Raw genomic sequence first — 13,506 nt, 5'->3', positions numbered from 1 at the left:
CACCCCCAAAGGGGTATCTCTGCGCTAGAAAAACGACAACCCAGATTAAGAGTTGCGGAACAGTTCCATTTCCAAACATTTCCTAAAAGTAAGGAAATCATTGCACTTACGGAGGCATGGAGGCAAGTGATTCCAGTATTGGGGAGCCAGATGGGAAAACGATTTGCCCCCAGAACGGACTTCCTGAAACGACGGGTGATGAGGAGGGAAATTTACCCTGACCGTAAAGATCTACTTGGCCGATAAGGACGACGTTTTTTGGTTAAATAACTGGGTCCTTTGCCATTTAGCACCTTGTGTACGATACAGCAGATCTTAAACCCAATTCTCTGCTGCATAGGTAGCCAGTGTAGCTGTCGCAGAAGAGGGGACGCGGTTGTTCTGGATGGCATATTCTGTACCAGATGGGCAGCAGTATTCTGGAACACTTGAAGTTTATTCAATAAAGCTCCGTCTGTGGCAGTCAAAAGTGTGTTGCAGTAATCTTGGTGGATACTCACTAGCGCCTGAATTTGGGTGCCTGCCAAGAAGCGGAGTTTAGAGGTAGTATTATTGTTGTAAAAAAATAGGAGAAGTTGGGTATCATCTGTGTAAGAGAAAGCGGTGAACCCAAATTCTTTGACATTCTTGGCAAGGAGAGCCACATACACATTAAACAAGGTGGGGCTAAGGCAGGAGCCCCGAGGTACTCCCTTAGTGAGCTCAATAGTATGCACGCGGAAAGGACCTAAATTAACCCCTTCCACGCTCATGACGAGCTGGGCTCGTCATGAGGTAGCCTCCTTGCACGCTCATGACGAGCCCAGCTCGTCATGTAAAGTGCGGTTTTAAAAATCTCAGCGCGCGAGCGGAATTCCGCCCGCACGCATGCGCTTAATAGTCTGCAACATTGACTTAGAAAACTGGAGAACCATTGTAGATCGATTCCTATCTCCTCAAGTCTGTGAAGCAGTCTATGGTGCGACACAGTGTCAAAAGCAGCCGATAGGTCTAATAGCAGCAATAGTACAGCCTGATTATAATCCAAAGAAATCCTAATGTAGTCTGTGACCGGAATCAATGCAGATAGTGTGTTATGCATGGGTCTTAAACGGGTCTGAGAGGAATCTAGGCAGCCTCAGGACTATATATTTTCCATGAGTATTTTATTAATATGCCCTTCTAGGAGCCTACTCATTAACAGGAGGAGAAAAATCGGACGATAATTTGATAGATTGGAAGGGGGAGACCTGCCTTTTTACAAATTGGAAGTATTTGTGCCGGTTCCCGTGCACGTGGCAGAATTCCCACTTCCAGAAATGAATTTAATACTGGGCAAATGGAAGGGGCTAATTGCCTAAGAGAGAAACATTCCCTGCAGGGGATGAAATGAACGTCAGTGTAATTTTCGGAATGTCCGGTTTATCTGTGGCGATAGAAAAATTCTCATATATATTTTATTCATATTTTCTTGTGGTATAGCGCTAGGATTCCTCTGTAAATCTCAATTTTTGGCTCAAACTTGTAGCAATGGAATGGTAGCCATCTTGATCTGGGAAGGTTAGAGGTTGGTAACACCAAATCCATGCCAGGGAAGACAATATGGCGGCAATTCAGGTAACCAAATTCCTACTTCAGCAGCTCCCATATTAGAAATGCTTGTTTTTCCCCTTGTTCGTGCTGCTCTCCATTTAACATCAAGCACAAGCAAGAAGAATGAATTGACATCTGAGAAACATTGACACAGGGTCAAGGTAGACCCATGGGTGTGACTACCTCCTTCCACTTGAATGAGGCAGGGCCATCTTGGAAACCAGCATGTTGATTACGACAGGCCTGCAAGCCCCATTTCTCTTCTCATTGAGTGTGTTGCTTTCAGGTAACTGTTAGCCATGAAGCACAGCCGTTGTTGGTCACCTGTGAAGTGCGGCCAACATGGGTATTACAGAGTATTTTAGAGTAAAATGTGGCCTTTAGCTTGTGGTCCCTAGCCTTCTTCCTGGCCTGTGGTTTATGTGCCCTTCTTACTCCAGTACGTAACTTTAGGGTTGGAGCTGTCTCTCTTACATAGGTAGATTTGTAGATTTATGTAGTGCGGTTTATCGCCCAGTGAGGGAATCCAGGCGCTGTCCAGGGGCATGGAGAGATTAAGGGATTTGCCCAGAATCACAGGAGGTTGAGCTGATGACGAAACACTAACCCAGATCGCCAGCTCCAGAGTTGGTAGCTCTGGCTGCTGCACTACATCCTCTCCCCTCTCTTGGCACTTTAGAGGACATATAATTAGGCCTTCCTGCACCTACAGCATACATGCCAGTAGACCCGATTCAGGCGGGAGACTCCTGATTTATGAAGATAATTTTATTGTATTTAAGGTGTCTCCCACCAAGTATTGCCTGTCTCAATACAAACCATTGGAGAACACACATTTCCCAGATTTTCTTTGTCAAAATCTCCCACTACCCAGCTTGAAAATAGTTGGACTATGCTACACTCCCTCTTTGCCCCCTTTACTGAATCGTCCCTCCCCACCTCGGACAGCTGACTCTGCTTCTTAACTTCTTCCCCTGGTGACATCAAGCTCAGGCATCCAGGTAAAGAGTGGAGAGGTTAAGAGAATCTTCCTATTGTGTATTTCATCTTTGAGCTTGGAAAGGGCAAAATATCAGAACCCCTGCTTTTTTAACTTCCTCTCACCCCTATCTTCATCTAACATATTTATTTCTTCCACAGCCTTACCAAACTACCATTTCCTTTAATTTTGGGTGGGGCGAATATCCACTATGTTGTTGTTACTAGGTCATTCACAATTTGACTCCTTAGAGTGCCCATGCTGACCACCAGTAATTAGTGCCTGCCTCTGGGTAGCACGTTTGTCACCCCTGTATGGGCTATCCAGAGCATTGTCTATACAGCATTAGTGTGGATGCCTGCAAAAAGAGCATGCCTGTGGATTACACCTCTGTCAATCCTGAGTGGGCTCTAAGGAGCATTGTCTATACACCATGAGTGTCGATGCCTGAATCGAATGCATGCCTCTGGACTGTCCCTCTGTGACTCCTGGGTGGGCTCTATGGAGCATTGTCTGTCCAGCATGAGTGTCGATGCCTGCATCGAGTGCATGCCTGTGGATTACACCTCTGTCAATCCTGAGTGGGCTCTAAGGAGCATTGTCTGTACACCATGAGTGTCGATGCCTGCATCGAATGCATGCCTCTTGACTGCCCCTCTATAACACCTGGGTGGGCTCTGTGGAGCATTGTCTATACAGCAGGAGTGTTGAAGCCTGCATCGAGTGCATGCCTGTGGATTGCACCTCTGTCAATCCTGAGTGGGCTCTAAGGAGCATTGTCTATACACCATGAGTGTCGATGCCTGCATCAAATGCATGCCTCTGGACTGTCCCTCTGTAACTCCTGGGTGAGCTCTATGGAGCATTGTCCATACAGCATGAGTGTCGAAGCCTGCATCGAGTGCATGCCTCTGGAGTGTCCCTCTGTAACTCCTGGGTGGGCTCAATGGAGCATTGTCTGTACAGCATGAGTGTCGATGCCTGCATCGAGTGCATGCCTGTGGATTACACCTCTGTCAATCCTGAGTGGGCTCTAAGGAGCATTGTCTATACACCATGATTGTCGATGCCTGCATCGAGTGCATGCCTCTGGACTGTCCCTCTGTAACTCCTGGGTGGGCTCTATGGAGCATTGTCCATACAGCATGAGTGTTGATGCCTGCATCGAGTGCATGCCTCTGGAGTGTCCCTCTGTAACTCCTGGGTGGGCTCAATGGAGCATTGTCTGTACAGCATGAGTGTCGATGCCTGCATCGAGTGCATATCTGTGGATTACACCTCTGTCAATCCTGAGTGGGCTCTAAGGAGCATTGTCTATACACCATGAGTGTCGATGCCTGCATCGAGTGCATGTCTCTGGAGTGTCCCTCTGTGACTCCTGGGTGGGCTGTATGGAGCATTGTCTGTACAGCATGAGTGTCGATGCCTGCATCGAGTGCATGCCTGTGGATTACACCTCTGTCAATCCTGAGTGGGCTCTAAGGAGCATTGTCTATACACCAGGAGTGTCGATGCCTGCATCAAATGCATGCCTCTGTACTGACCCTCTGTAACTCCTGGGTGGGCTCTATGGAGCTATGTCTAGAGAGCATGAGTGTTGATGCCTGCATCGAGTGCATGCCTGTGGATTGCACCTCTGTCAATCCTGAGTGGGCTCTAAGGAGCATTGTCTATACACCATGAGTGTCGATGCCTGCATCGAGTGCATGCCTCTGGACTGTCCCTCTGTAACTCCTGGGTGGGCTCTATGGAGCCTTGTCCATACAGCATGAGTGTCGATGCCTGCATCGAGTGCATGCCTCTGGAGTGTCCCTCTGTAACTCCTGGGTAGGCTCTATGGAGCATTGTCTATACAGCATTATTGTGAATGCCTGCATTGCGTGCATGCCTGTGGATTGCACCTCTGTCAATCCTGGGTGGGCTCTATGGAATATTGGCTATACAGCACGAGTGTCAAAGCCTGCATCGAGTGTATGCCTGTGGATTGCACCTCTGTCAATCCTGAGTGGGCTCTAAGGAACATTGTCTATACACCATGAGTGTCGATGCCTGTATCGAGTGCAAGCCTCTGGACTGTCCCTCTGTAACTCCTGGGTGGGCTCTATGGAGCATTGTCCATACAGCATGAGTGTCGATGCCTGCATCGAGTGCATGCCTCTGGAGTGTCCCTCTGTAACTCGTGGGTGGCTCAATGGAGCATTGTCTGTACAGCATGAGTGTCGATGCCTGCATCGAGTGCATGCCTGTGGATTACACCTCTGTCAATCCTGAGTGGGCTCTAAGGAACATTGTCTATACACCATGAGTGTCGATGCCTGCATCGAGTGCATGCCTCTGGACTGTCCCTCTGTAACTCCTGGGTGGGCTCTATGGAGCATTGTCCATACAGCATGAGTGTCGATGCCTGCATAGAGTGCATGCCTCTGGAGTGTCCCTCTGTAACTCCTGGGTGGGCTGAATGGAGCATTGTCTGTACAGCATGAGTGTCGATGCCTGCATCGAGTGCATGCATGTGGATTACACCTCTGTCAATCCTGAGTGGGCTCTAAGGAGCATTGTCTATACACCAGGAGTGTCGATGCCTGCATCGAGTGCATGCCTGTGGATTACACCTCTGTCAATCCTGAGTGGGCTCTAAGGAGCATTGTCTATACACCATGAGTGTCGATGCCTGCATCGAGTGCATGTCTCTGGAGTGTCCCTCTGTGACTCCTGGGTGGGCTGTATGGAGCATTGTCTGTACAGCATGAGTGTCGATGCCTGCATCGAGTGCATGCATGTGGGTTACACCTCTGTCAATCCTGAGTGGGCTCTAAGGAGCATTGTCTATACACCAAGAGTGTCGATGCCTGCATTGAATGCATGCCTCTGGACTGACCCTTTGTAACTCCTGGGTGGGCTCTATGGAGCATTGTCTAGACAGCATGAGTGTTGATGCCTGCATCGAGTGCATGCCTGTGGATTACACCTCTGTCAATCCTGAGTGGGCTCTAAGGAGCATTGTCTATACACCATGAGTGTCGATGCCTGCATCGAGTGCATGCCTCTGGACTGCACCTCTGTCAATCCTGAGTGGGCTCTAAGGAGCATTGTCTATACACCATGAGTGTCGATGCCTGCATCAAGTGCATGCCTCTGGAGTGTCCCTCTGTAATTCCTGGGAGGGCTCTATGGGGCATTGTCTAGACTGCATGAGTGTCCAAGCCTGCATGGAGTGCATGCCTGTGGATTGCACCTCTGTCAATCCTGGGTGTGCTCTATGGAGCATTGTCTATACACCATGAGTGTCGATACCTGCATCGAATGCATGCCTCTGGACTGTCCCTCTATAACACCTGGGTGGGCTCTGTGGAGCATTGTCTATACAGCATGAGTGTCTAAGCCTGCATCAAGAGCATTCCTGTGGATTGCACCTCTGTCAATCCTGGGTGGGCATTATGGAGCATTGTCTATACAGCATTAGTGTGGATGGCTGCATCGAGTGCATGCCTGTGGCTTGCATCTCTGCCACTTCTTGGTGGGCTATGTGGACCATTGTCTATACAGCATGAGTGTGGATGCCTGCATTGACTGCATACCTGTGCAATACACCTCTGTGATTTCTCGGTGGGCTCTATGGAGCATTGTCTCTCCAGTATGAGTGTCGAAGCCTGTATCGAGTGCACGCCAGTGGGTTGCACCAATGTCACTTCTGGGTAGGCTCTCTGGAGCTTTGTCTATACAGCATGACTATGAATAAATGCCTGCATCAAGAGCATGCCTGTGGATTGCACCTATATTACTCCTGGGTGGGCACTATGGAGCATTATCTATACAGCACGAGTTTGGATGCCTCTATCGAGTGCATGCCTGTCGCTTGCACCTCTGTCACTCCTGGATGGGCTCTCTGGGGCATGGTCTATTCAGCACGAGTGTGAAAGGATGCTTGCATCAAGAAAATGTCTGTGGATTGCACCTTCATCACTCCTGGGTGGGCTCTTTGGAGCATTGTCTATACATCATGAGTGTGGATGGATGCCTGCACCGAGTGCATGCCTGTGGATTGCACCTCTGTCCCTCCTGAGTGGGCTCTAATGAGCGTTGTCTATACAGCATGAGTGTCGATGCCTGCATCGAGTGCATTCCTATGGAGTGTCCCTCCGTAACTCCTGGGTTGGCTCTATGGAGCATTGTTTATACAGCATTATTTGGAATACCTGCATCGAGTGCATGCCTGTGGATTACCTCTGTCACTCCTAGTTGGCCTCGATGGAGCATGGTCTATACAGCATGCATGTCGATGCCTGCATTGAGTGCATGCCTGTGGAGTGTACCTCCGTTGGTCCTGCTTGTGAGTATCTTCTCTTTCACTCTTGACTGGACCCTTCCGATTGGATACCTTTATCCGGTGCATGCTTAAGGTTCCACTTCGTTGCTTCTGGTTGTGTTTTAAAGATGACTTTCCATGCCTGTCTGTAACCCATTGCATTTTTAAGGGTTGTTTCTCTGCTGCTCACACTTAACCACAAACCATATGCTTTTCCTGTCTAGGTTAGTAGAAAAGTCCACCTGAGCAGCTATCGCTCACATTACTTCATTCTACTTCATGCAAATGTGTAGCTACAGGATGTCAGAAACACAGGGATGGCAGTCCACTATCCATCATGCATGGCAACTAAACTATTCCCACATAGGTGACACTATCAACCCAAACCCTTTGAGCCAGACACATCCATAAATGAATGACTGCTTTCTAATCCTCACTTCTCTTCCCTCTACTACACCCTCAGGTTCATGAGCTATCTTATAAGAATAAGATCACCAGTCTGGTCAGTCCAACACTATGTCAAACTGCTTCTAGTGGGCCAAGCCTCAATCCAACACACAGTCATCAAGTACATCCACAATGTCTGGTGTGCTATGCATTTGCCAACAAACGTCACTGCTTCATTGAGTGCAGAAAGCACTTTGTGCAAATCCAAAGTAAGCAAAAGTTAATGTGCAGGTTGTTTCCATAGGAAACCTTCCTTGTGTAGATAGTGTCCACATCAAATCTACTCCCATAACTCTTTCTTTACCTTCTGCAATCTATAACTAAGTTCAAAAGCATTTAACCAAGCTATGACGTCTCCACACTACTACCAAACACTCTAAAGCCTCTATGTGGATATGACCTAGGCTTTGCAAAGGTGGGATGCTACTTTCCTCTGCGACGTTCCATGTAGAATACGTCTTTGGACCGTGCTTGCAGGACCTTCAGCTCAAGTTTTTTATACTTGCTGCATGAACCATTTCTATCGACACCACATCTCCTATGCTCTTCAACACACACAACGTCCATGTGCCGCAGGAAGATAGCTTCAGGGTTCCTCCAGGGCCTGTTTCTGCACCTCTGGGGCTAATCTATCTTCTCCGTTTGCAGTGCCTTCTACTGAAATTAATGACTTTAATAGTTAGTTTCCAAAACTGCAATTGTATTTACATGCATTCTATTCCCGTTAGAAGTGGTTCTGATTCTTGATTTCACTTTCAAAATCAAATACATATCATCTAACTCAAAAGGTCTTCTTGGGTAAGGATGGTAGCTGAGGCCACACTGATTGTTAGTGAGGGCACTTTGGAGCAGTTGGGATTATGAACTTCATCACCGTACAACTTGGTGCTTGACATCCTGAACTTTTATGAGTAATATTCTATTATTTTGACTATAAATGTTTTCTTGAAGTCAGTCTGAGCCATCTCTTGGAGTGTTCTGGATACTATATAAAGTTTCTATCTCTGACATCCCAGATTGTTACAGAAAGTGCATTTTATTGGCATCCACAGATTTATTTGAAACAGAACATGCTATAGGTAATAAATTAAGACATTGTCCTGGAAATCCTTCACCATCTCTTTGGATGTTCTAGATCATGCACAATAATTCTGTCTTTTGCACTCAAATATATCTCTCCCAGTGTTCTATATAGTACTCAAAGGTTCAAATATTTTTTCGTAAAGAGTTGTGTCTCGAAGTGGTAGATAATCCTTGACATTTCTGTCTTTAAGAGTTAATGGTGTCTCTTTAGATGTTTTTTTTACGAATGGATACACATTTTCCCATTGAAACTCAAAGTATCTCTGTGATTGTTATACCTAATACTTAATGAATCTGTGTTTGGTATCTCTGAATGTTCTGCTCAATACAAGAGGTCTCCTTATCTACAACCAGATACGTCTTTCAGAATGTTCTAAAAACACAAGAAGATTTTATTCCATGAGTTACTTCCCTCCACCCTGTTACTCCAAAGGGTATTCCAGAAGTCGCTCAAATAGATTTCCTTTAATTGAACCTGTTTTTTCTACAGAGTGAGATCCCATGGATGAGTTACCCAATGGTCCTGGCTGTCTTCACCTTTGTGGCTTTCTACGAGGTGGGTCCGGGCCCCATTTCCTGGTACATCACCGCAGAGCTCTTCAGTCAGTCAGCCCGGCCCGTGGCCATGGGGGTGGCCAGCAGCTGGAACTGGCTTAACAAGTTCTTCGTGGGAATGTTCTACCAGCCACTCCGGGTAGGTGAAGATGTTAGGCAACGGCTCTTTATTTATCACACTTCTTTTTGTAATTTCTCCTACTCCTCTCTTTCTTCTCCCTACTATTGGTGGCCCCCTTTCTAACTACCTTCTGTCTATCTCCCTCTCTTTTTTCTTTATTTCATTCCTTAATTATCCTTCGTTCTTTTTTATAGCGCACAATTCTTTCTTTTTTCTCTGCACTCTCTGTCCAAGGTTTTCCTTTTTATGTACTTTTTCTTTTATATATTTGCTTCTTTGTGACATATTTTTTCCATGTTCCTTGTTTCTATTATTGTTAATTGTTTCTTCTTTAATTTTGCTGTTAGTCCTAATTTTTCTTTGTCAAATATTTGCAATGCTTTTTCATTTCCCTCATTCTACTTTGGGTTTCTTCATGTATATTCTTTCTTTTCATTATATACATCTTTCTTCTTTTCTTTCATGGTCTTCTTTTTCCTACCTTCTTCCTTCTTTCACTATCTTTTTTCCTTGGTTTCTTCCTTTATTTTGGTATTTTTTTTCATTTTCATATATTTTGTTTTCCTATCTTTTCCTGAGTGTTTCGTTCCCTCTCTGTAGCTATTCATCTTTGCTTATTCTAACTTTGACTTCATTCTTTTTTCTCAGTATCTATAATCTTCGCCTCTTTCGATTATTCTTCTTTGCTTTCTTTTGTTTTATTTCTAATTTCTTTGTCCTATAAATTCTTTCTTCCTTATTTTTAATGTATACTCACTACTTTGTTCACTCCGTTTCTTTTATTCATGTATCATCCTTCAGTCATTCTTTTTTCTTTATTTCTTTGTATATCTTTCTTTCTTCCTTATTTTTCCTTGTATTAGTCATAAACCTAGTGAAAGTATTGACCTGTAGAAGAGGGAAAAGGCACATCTAAGAACACATAGGGTTTTGTGGCGAGTCAGGAATGTATTTTACTTTCTATTTGGATTGTTTTTTCTTGTTCAGAGTACACAGAGTGACATGCTTTTGTTTTGTGTGAGTCATTTCTGGAGGTGGATTGTTTTTGCTCGATACTTATTATATGATGTTATGTTTTGTCAGCCGTTGCTTATTTGGTGGTATGATCAGCTTCGATGAGAGAAAGTCTTATGAATGCGTGTCAGGACTTAAGGGGTAACAAATAGAAGATTATGTTAGAGCCTGATTTACAATGAGCAGTACATCGGAAGAAATAGCACACATTGATCATTATGTTATCACATTCTGGATCACTCGTTATTACATCAGTTTTCAGCATATCTACACACTAATTTCAGTAATAACTTTTAAAATGTTTTCTGTATTTATTAGCACACTCGTTGCCACCAGCCTTTTGCTCCTGGTACAGGTTATGGTTATTCCACATAATATGATTTTTCATTAATGATATTTCCCACGTAATGTGATATTTCATTAGTTCGTAATACTACTATTCTTATTTATAATTGTCAGAATTTGTTCAATGGGACGTAGTCCAATTACATCACATTTAGCAGATTTTCATAGGATTGTAAAAGAGGCTCGTAGTATTGAAATATCTAGAGCTCTTTACTGTAGGATCAATAGTTCTACTGAAGGGCTCATCTAGTTTATGAGAAGCCCGCCACTAACTCCTACGCCAACGTTTCTTCACTGACACAACTTTCCCCATTCACTGGAAGCCTCCACTGTGGTAGTGGAAAGCTCCCTGTGACAATGCATGTAAAGGGTAGAAGAGCTCTTTGCGCAGAGAATAGATTTGTGATTAAGTGTGTACGGTACGTAAGCAATGATGAATGTTTATAGGCGCAAGTAAGTATATGTAAACAAAGGGCCAGATTCACAAGGGTAATCTGGGACAAAAGTCAAACTTTACGACTTTTGATATTCACAGAGGTCATATATACGAGTCCTATTTTTACGTCCGCAGTCAGGATGGAATCTCCAGTTCAAGCCGTACTATACAGCTCGGGCCGGAATCTCCGACTCGGGCCAGATGAAGTGTAGTCAATGGGCCCAAATGCACTTTTTACAAAAAAGAACATTAGGAAAGTGAGATAAATGGTAGAGGAAGTCATGAAAATATGTTTGGGCAGTGAAAAGGGTGTGGCCAGACACTGCATCACATCCCAGAAAAGTTTTCTCCTTTGCATAATGGTACAAGCCGTCCACAATGTGCGCTCTTCTGAGTGTTGACTGTAGTGTTACACCAAACTTTTTATCTAACGTTCCTAATGTTCCTTTTTATAAAAATTACTTTCTGGCTTATTTATTACACTTCATCCGGCCGGAGCTGGAGAGTAAGGCTTGAACCAGAAAGTACAATTTGAGCCGGAGATTTTGGCCTGACTGCGGATGTAAAGTTGTGACTCGTAAATGACCTCTGTGAATGCCAAAAGTTGTAAAGTTAGCCTTTTGTAAAGTTGTAAAGATTGCCTGTGTGAATCGGGCCCATTATATTTTAAATAGTTAAGTGCAGGTAGGGGTAAATAGGGAAGATATTTTTATGAGGGTGTGTGCTAAGGATTCTTTCTAAGAGGGTTTGTCTGTGTCAGGGGTTCTTTGTAATAAGGTAACCGTGGCAGTGTGTGTGTGTTTTTGGTGTGCGTTTTTGTGTGAGTGTGTGTAGGAGAGCTTTTTTAAATGGGATATGTCTGATCCTGGGATTCTTTATAAAAGAGTGTGTTTTGCTAGGGAGTGTGTCTGTCATGGGTTATTTACAAGAAGGTGTGTTGTCTGGGGTTCCCTGCACCAAGGTGTTTTGGTCTACATGGTTCTTTATACCAGAGTGTGTCTGTTTCTGTGTTTCTTTGTAAGGTTGTGTGTCTAAATCAGGGGTTTTCTATATCATGTTTAAAAAACGAACTGTAATTATCTGTACCGCTTTCTCTCCATCTGACTTCCTCTTTTAGCATCTCATCGGCCCCTATGTCTTCCTCTGCTTTGCCATTATCCTACTGGGGTCGTTCGTCTATACCTTTTTCCGTGTTCCAGAGACGCGTGGGCGCACCTTCGAGGAGATTGCTGCAGACTTCCGCCAAGCTGACTCCATCCTTATGAGTAAACTGTAATGAAAGTGAAGGGGGCACTTTCTAAATCCACAGTCTTCTCTCAGTAATGCGCTCTGAGTGACACTGCAACCTTCTTCCCTGCTAGAATGTTGTGCACCTCGAACATTCCCATCTTCTCGCCTTGAAGGGTAAAGGTGGGGAAACTTTTTCAGTGAATCATGCAACCTGATAAATTCTCATAGCTTTCTAGAGGGAAATAATCACGTACCACTTACATTCAATCAAAATGTGTTCCTCTCTATCCAAAGGTGAGCGTAACCGACTGACTATCAAGAAATTTTGGAACTCAATTGGCTGGAAAGGCAAGATTTATCAATATATATTCTTTAGTATGGTTCAGGAATCAATTCAAGCGGTACTCATACCTTTTTTTCTCTCAAATATAGAGAGGTGCCTTGGTAGAGGGATTTACAAAATTCTCAGAAGTTTTTTTTGTCCTTAATATTTCTTATTGGATTAGCGACATGAAAGAGCGATACACATCCCTGAGTTATCAGGGGCACAGCCCTTGTCCAAAGGCTACTGTGGAGCTCACTGGTGCAACTTGAGGAACTACCTGCTTGGGTCCATGTCCCTGCATCTTTTCCAGAACTTTGATAATCCCTGCTATGCTGGCCTCTGCCCATCCAGGAATCTTGATCAAAGCGTTGGCCTTTGTGTTGAGGTTCTTCCTTCTTCAAAATTAGGCCAGCTTCAGAATTTCACCCTGTCCCTTTATTTCCAAATGCAAAGCCTTTACCCACAGAGAATCATGGTAACGTTCAAAGTTTGATTCCCAAGCCACTGACAGTCTGAAAATGTGAACAAATTGAAAAAAGAATGTGGCACTTCATGCGATGTCTGGAGTCCCATCACAGCCTTTATGCTTGACAGCTGAAGCACAGCTTCCATCCTATCCATGAAACAAGGGTGTGTGTGCTGTTCTGATGACTGATGTTTGTTGTTGTCCCAAATGAATGTTGAAGGATTGCAGGATTGAACAGTGTATTCCCATTGAAACTTTTGGCTCAAACTCCCTTGCACTACCCTTATTTTTATAATGAATGTCCAATAACGTCAGTACTGCAAAACATTTTTCACTTGAAATGCTCAATAAATGAATATACAAGCAGTGTGAGCTTGTGCTTCAGCTGTCTACTTTTGTTTGTCTCTCCAGAGAACTTGTCCTCTGTGCTTCTGGTATACAAGCCACCAACAGTTAAGAACAGATGAGGGAGATTTAGAAAAACAAATTAGGGGATTTCGTGTCATCATTATATTTAATAGAAATTGAGAAGGTTTTAAGCAGGAGAAACACAAAGCTATGTTTTGCTTTAACCATGTGGGAGCTTCCTGCTTAACTTGTGTTGTTATTTATACTCCAGATGCAGTT

The 13,506-nt window shown here is 44.3% G+C and overlaps 1 protein-coding gene across 1 annotated transcript in view; it reads left to right on the top strand.

Moving 5' to 3' along the window:
- Positions 1-13,237, top strand: part of LOC144768072 (solute carrier family 2, facilitated glucose transporter member 1-like) — a 72,424-nt gene extending 59,187 nt beyond the window's left edge. Inside the window, exons 7-8 of the mRNA XM_078651460.1 lie at positions 8,878-9,081; positions 11,976-13,237. Coding sequence (XP_078507586.1) covers positions 8,878-9,081; positions 11,976-12,134 — 363 coding nt within the window. The 3' untranslated portion in view covers positions 12,135-13,237. The remainder of the gene's footprint in view (positions 1-8,877; positions 9,082-11,975) is intronic.
- The last annotated feature ends 269 nt before the right edge of the window (positions 13,238-13,506 follow it).

Source organism: Lissotriton helveticus, chromosome 7 (genome assembly GCF_964261635.1).
Source record: "Lissotriton helveticus chromosome 7, aLisHel1.1, whole genome shotgun sequence".
In the NCBI taxonomy this organism is placed as follows: Eukaryota; Metazoa; Chordata; class Amphibia; order Caudata; family Salamandridae; genus Lissotriton; species Lissotriton helveticus.
This window is presented reverse-complemented; position numbering and strand designations above follow the sequence as displayed.